Source organism: Haplochromis burtoni, unplaced genomic scaffold (assembly GCF_018398535.1).
Source record: "Haplochromis burtoni strain Fernald_Lab_line unplaced genomic scaffold, NCSU_Asbu1 Contig_466, whole genome shotgun sequence".
Lineage (NCBI taxonomy): Eukaryota > Metazoa > Chordata > Actinopteri > Cichliformes > Cichlidae > Haplochromis > Haplochromis burtoni.
This window is the reverse complement of record NW_024582827.1, coordinates 350183-355625: the sequence shown is the minus strand read 5'-3', so window position 1 is coordinate 355625 and position 5443 is coordinate 350183. Positions and strand designations below refer to the sequence as shown.

Sequence of the window (5443 nt, the reverse complement as noted above, 5' to 3'; positions counted from 1 at the left end):
ATAATACACTGGGAACATGACAGATACTGGAAAGGCTCAATTTTAGGTGCATACACAATCGAGTAAGAGGACAGAAACAAATTCAACACAAGTTATTTTATGAAGGCAGGGTAACAGGAACTGCAAAAGAAGAGCGAAAATTATATTGAAATAGAACCTGTTTTGTGGAAACATGTTTTGTATGCTTGTAAAAGTATGGGACGTGTGGAAATACATTTTGTGGATGTTATTGTTGTAAAATTAAAGTTATAAGAATCTTTTATAAGTTGCTATATGCGCATTAATTCCTTCAGCTGGTCGTTTAAGCCCCTTGGTAGGTGGTTGCTAGGCAACACAGAGACATCATAATATCATATTAGATGAGAACCCTCGAACCCCTAACTGTGTAGGAGTTACTGCAGATACATCAGCTGGCTTCAGTCGTGAGTGATGATTGAACAGACGATAAGACTGCAACTGTAAAACTGCTGATAAAAACAAGTTTATAGAAACTAGTGTTTCTGCTCGTGTGTTTACCTGGTGGGCTCCAGTGGGGGGCAGGCAGGGGGCCAGGGTTCACCGTGGGTTTCCAGTTTGTCTAAGATCTTGTGACGGAGGTCTTGAACATTACGGCTAAACTCTAAAAATAAATAAATCAAAAATGCAAATATTTTATTACAGATGATCTTAAACTGACACAAATCCATATTTACCAAAACATCAATACAAACGAGTCCAAAACAGGTAACTGTACTCTTAGGTTGGTGAAATAAATGATGCACAGTGGATATAGTTGTATGTTTGAGCTAAACCAAGACAAAATAATTAGAAACAAAGGAGGAAGCTTGAGGGTTAAGCATATTGAAATAACACCATGACTACACAAGACAACTTATGGTGGTGTTTGCAAGAAAACAAGCTGAAGGCTCGGTGAGTGTCCTCTCTGTGTGTAATACCTCTAAAAGGCAGTCCTTCATAATCAGGCTTGGAGTAGGCATGGAAGAACTGAGAAGAGAAAACAAAGAGGGAGGTCTCAGTTAAGAAAAGACGAGAGAGAGAAGTGAGATGTGATCAGACGAGCCTCACAGCTACGAGTGAAGCAAAGTCATGTTCTGTAATATCTGATGGGGGGGGGGGGGGGGCAGCCCTCCTCTTGACCTCTTCCTGGTTAAAATGAGTAGCAGATGTTAAAGCTCCAGTGCAAGTTCAAAGCAGAAGGAGCTCTTTGTTTTATTGGCTTTTGATGCGTGAGCTTGAACACACTCTGCTGACTAATCAAGTATGAGTGCAGATGTTTGAATTTCTGCGATGTGGCTGCTGATCATGCAAATGTTGCATGTGGCAGACTGACGAGATACTGCAGCTAATACAAGAATAACGTTTTCAAAATGGCTCCTTGATGTTGAGACTACTAAAGGACAAACTACACAAAGTATTGTTTGTTTTTATATACACACTGTTTTCATACTGCCTTAAACAAATATGCATAATTACAACAGTATTAAAATCTAGAACAGGACCCGTGAATATAACAGTATTTGATTCAAAGAGTAAAAAAATGGGACCGTTACTTATGCAAAGGTTTAACCACCATCTGCAGAATATGATCAAATCTTTGCATCACTGCTGGAAGAGCTGAGAAGCAAAAGCATGGACCTTCATGGGATCCATCTCCATGTGCCACCCCTGCACGGGGGAATGTGCTGGACTCATTTCTAAACAGGATTCATTAATGCAAACATGGCGAGCAGATCCCAACAAGCTGAATGTAGGACAACGAGTATGTTTGTATAACACAATTTGCTTTTTCTGTGATAGTTTTCTAACAGTCATGTGCTACTTTTTTTTTTTACCCCGTGTCTGATAATCATCTGCTTTTGTACGCTCGTACACTGACACGTCATCATTTCCCCAGTGCAAAACTGAAAATAGAATAGAGAGGGGGAAAGACAAAAACACTGAGTAACAGTTGTAGGTTGTGTCAGCCTTTATTTTAACAGCATGTCTTTTTCCTCTGTGAAAGTTTCCAGCCTCTTCTAGTGAAATATGCACACCTGTGACTTCAGTGAAACAGTGACAGTCTGATGATGGTCTCTCGTGCTTTCGTTGTAGCTACTGAATAAAAGCCAGACTTGGTAAAGAGTCTATTTGACAGTGTTTACTTTTGAAAACTAGAACAAAATCTAAATGTGGGACATGGCCTCAGTATGTGGGACAGGGGGTGGGAACGAGGGGTAGAAATGCTGTGTGCTCAAATCTAAGGGGGGGTTTGGTCACCCTACATGCAAACTGTTACATAAAAGCCATATCAATGCCCAACCATGTGAAACTGAGGAGTTAACAACAAACTGCCTTTTCAATTTCTTTCCAACTTTCTTATTTCTTATGTCTGAATAATTGTGATTTGATTTATTCGGAGAACTAAGTTGTTTACTTTCTTTATGTTCTCCTTTGTGGATCACTGTAAGGATCTTAACTCTAACTCATTGTCAGCGTGCTGTGGTGCAGCACCTGGAGACCAACTACAGCTCTAAGCTTAGTCAAGGGAACTATGGGAGTCAGAGAAAACCTGCAGGAGCAAAGGGGGGTAGAAACAAGCGAACCACACAGAAACATCCTGCCACTCAGCGGGTCCGAACATGAGACTTTCCTGCTGTGACAAGACAGTGAGCCACTGTTTTTGGATGCCTAATTCAGCCTCTTTTTCATATAATCAGCAGCTTTAGTGGAAAGAGTGAATTTCCACACAACACTCATCATAAAGGAAGAAACAGCCATGCAGACAGTTCATATATAGCATACGACCTTTATTGTGGGGTACCCTCGGACTTTGTAGGTTTTGCAGACCTCCCTGTTCTCCTGATCAGCGCAGTCTACAGCTGCCAGATCCACAGCCGGCTTCCACTCTGAACAGACATCAAACAGAGGGAGACAGACCCACAGTAAATATTTATTTACAGTCTACTTTGCTGTGTACAGTCCATCAGCACTGGATGGGGCCCCGAATTAGTCTCGATCCATGAATCAATATAGAAGGTACGGCTTTTAGGATAAAAACTTCTAGCTATAAGCAAACTGTCAGCTGCTACAGGTGAGCAGCATTTTCCTTTGATATTCATTTTAGAAACTTTGCTTCACGAGCAGGATCGTGGCAGTCCACACACCCGACAGAGGTCCAAGGCTCATCCGGTGCTGCTCCCAGTGTAAAATCATTACATTGCGAGCATTCCTAATCCCTCCAAGGCAGGCCGTTTGATAGCATGCCAAGCCATGGATGCCACTGTGGACTGCGAGTGTAAGCACTGGACTGAAATACCCTGTGACTGTGTTGGGCCCCAGCCATCATCAGAAACTTCGTCCTTAACCATCATCCTAATTATATTTGCTCGGATGCTTCTGTGAGATTTTCGTTGGCAGCGGCTGCAGGAGCAGCTCTGAGTTGGAGAGGACGTGAGAGCAGCGAGCAAAATAAAAACACTTCCATTAGATCTCATGCTCTAATTAACAGATGGAAAGTGCAGCTTGGTGTTCTCATCATTTCCGCGCAGAGATGAAGCTCGGGAAATATTTAAAAAGACTAAATTATAGATTTTTTTTTATCCTTAAAATGTTTAGCAGAAGCTTCTTTTTAAGGCAGCGAACAAGACCAGCTGTGCAAAGCTGGAAGTGGACACAACGAGAGTCAGAATGACTGAAAGCTTTCAAATGTTGCTGCTGCTCTGTACACACCTTTAATGTCTCTGGCCAGGGCTTTGTACGTCGGAGAAAAGGCGACACAGTGTCCGCACCACGAAGCGTAAAACTCCACGATCATAGCAGCTGTGGAGTTGATCAAAACAGACACCACATTTTCCTGAGTTAACAACACGATCTGGTCCGAAGCCGTGTACAGTCCGGCCTCCGCGGACGGAAAAAGGAGGCACAAGCACAACCAAACCGCAGATGTTGCCATCTTTCTGGGATGTGTTTGTGTTTCTTCACACCGAGACGTGGCACGGCCGAAGCGCCGCGCCATCTTCCCCCTCCGAGCTGCTGCTGCTGCTGCTGATGGAGCTCCGAGTCGTCTCTCTGAGCGCACACACTCACTCCGCTGTCACAAAACTTGTCACAACTTTTTCTGCTTCTGCTTTTTTATGCCCACCGGGCTTCGTGGGTCCTCCCCCTGCCGTGCAAACCCAAAGTGCCATACAAACAGCGCAACTCCGCACGATCGCCCATTTGTCGTCACTTTAAACGCACGCTAGAATAAGATGAAACTATTAATTCATGACGATTTAAAGTCACGTGCAGGACACGACTCTACACAGGAAATGTCATTTAATGGCTGTACAGACTTTAACTGCGAAGTAATACGCGTCCGAGCACACGTTTAGTTTTACGTGTTTAGTTTGTGGTTTTCTGCAGAAGATACAATTTTGTGACGAGACAGAGTTTTGCATTTTGAGGGCAGGTGTCCTTTAACAGAACACAGAGACACAATATTCAGTTTATTTCCAGCTTTTTATGTATAACGTAAACACACTAGACTAATGAAGAAAGATCCCTAACAATAAGAAAAAAAAAACACTCTTTGAGGAAGCATTTGGCAACGGTGGGAAGGAAAAACTCCCTTTTAACAGGAAGAAACCTCCGGCAGAACCAGGCTCAGGGAGGGGCCGCCTTCATAGACTCACAAAGACTACAAAGTTATGAAATCAACACTGAATGGGAGCAGAAACAGAAGTAACCCTGTGCAAAACTCACCCACAACAGAAAACAGACACATGCTTCCATGTAGGGGGAGCTGGAGACAATTTACAGGTGTGTGCAAAACAATTCATTACTTGGAGAAATGAAAGTGAAGACCATTTCACAGAATAAGCTGCATTTGACTGTTCAGGTATGACTATATTAGAAACTTACTTTGACACAGAAGGAAACACAACTAAGAATCAAACTATGTTAAAAAAGGAGACCTTGTTGTAAGCTTGTTTTGACCAGACTTGTATCCTACAAGGTGAAAAGAGCCTTTAAAAGTTACCCAGGACACACTTTGTGAGTTGTTTTCAGTGAATTTAAGAAAACAGATAAAACATGGATGGTATCCGTGTTTTGTTTTCAGGTGACTCTAATTTAGGGGGGAAAGTGCAGTTTTATTGAAACTGTGATAAATCCAATAAAACTGATACCCAGCAATTGGACAAAAAACAAACTCTGGTGCTGGTGTCACTGGGGTTGATATAAAGTTGATTCGTTTGCAGTTTTTAGACGAAGCCTAAATGTGTTTTTCAGCCCTGAAACTAAAGTTAGGAGAGCTCATTATGCTGGAAAAGCAAAGGCCACGATCTTCAACACAGCCCTGCGTGTTTTGGAGGCCTGTAACTTTAGGCATGGGACTTCAGTAAATATGGTAAAGTTATTAAAAACACAATCTTCATTTTCCCAAACTTGGTTGGTTTTATGTTGAATGAGTCTTTTTTTCTTT

At 42.3% G+C, this 5443-nt stretch overlaps 1 protein-coding gene across 1 annotated transcript in view; it reads right to left on the bottom strand.

The window, feature by feature from the left end:
* Positions 1-4225, bottom strand: part of qsox1 (quiescin Q6 sulfhydryl oxidase 1) — a 24565-nt gene extending 20340 nt beyond the window's left edge. The window contains exons 1-4 of the mRNA XM_005945921.3: positions 3709-4225; positions 2785-2885; positions 936-984; positions 517-619 (exon numbers count right to left, since the gene is read on the bottom strand). Coding sequence (XP_005945983.1) covers positions 517-619; positions 936-984; positions 2785-2885; positions 3709-3994 — 539 coding nt within the window. The 5' untranslated portion in view covers positions 3995-4225. The remainder of the gene's footprint in view (positions 1-516; positions 620-935; positions 985-2784; positions 2886-3708) is intronic.
* Between the last annotated feature and the right edge of the window lie 1218 nt (positions 4226-5443).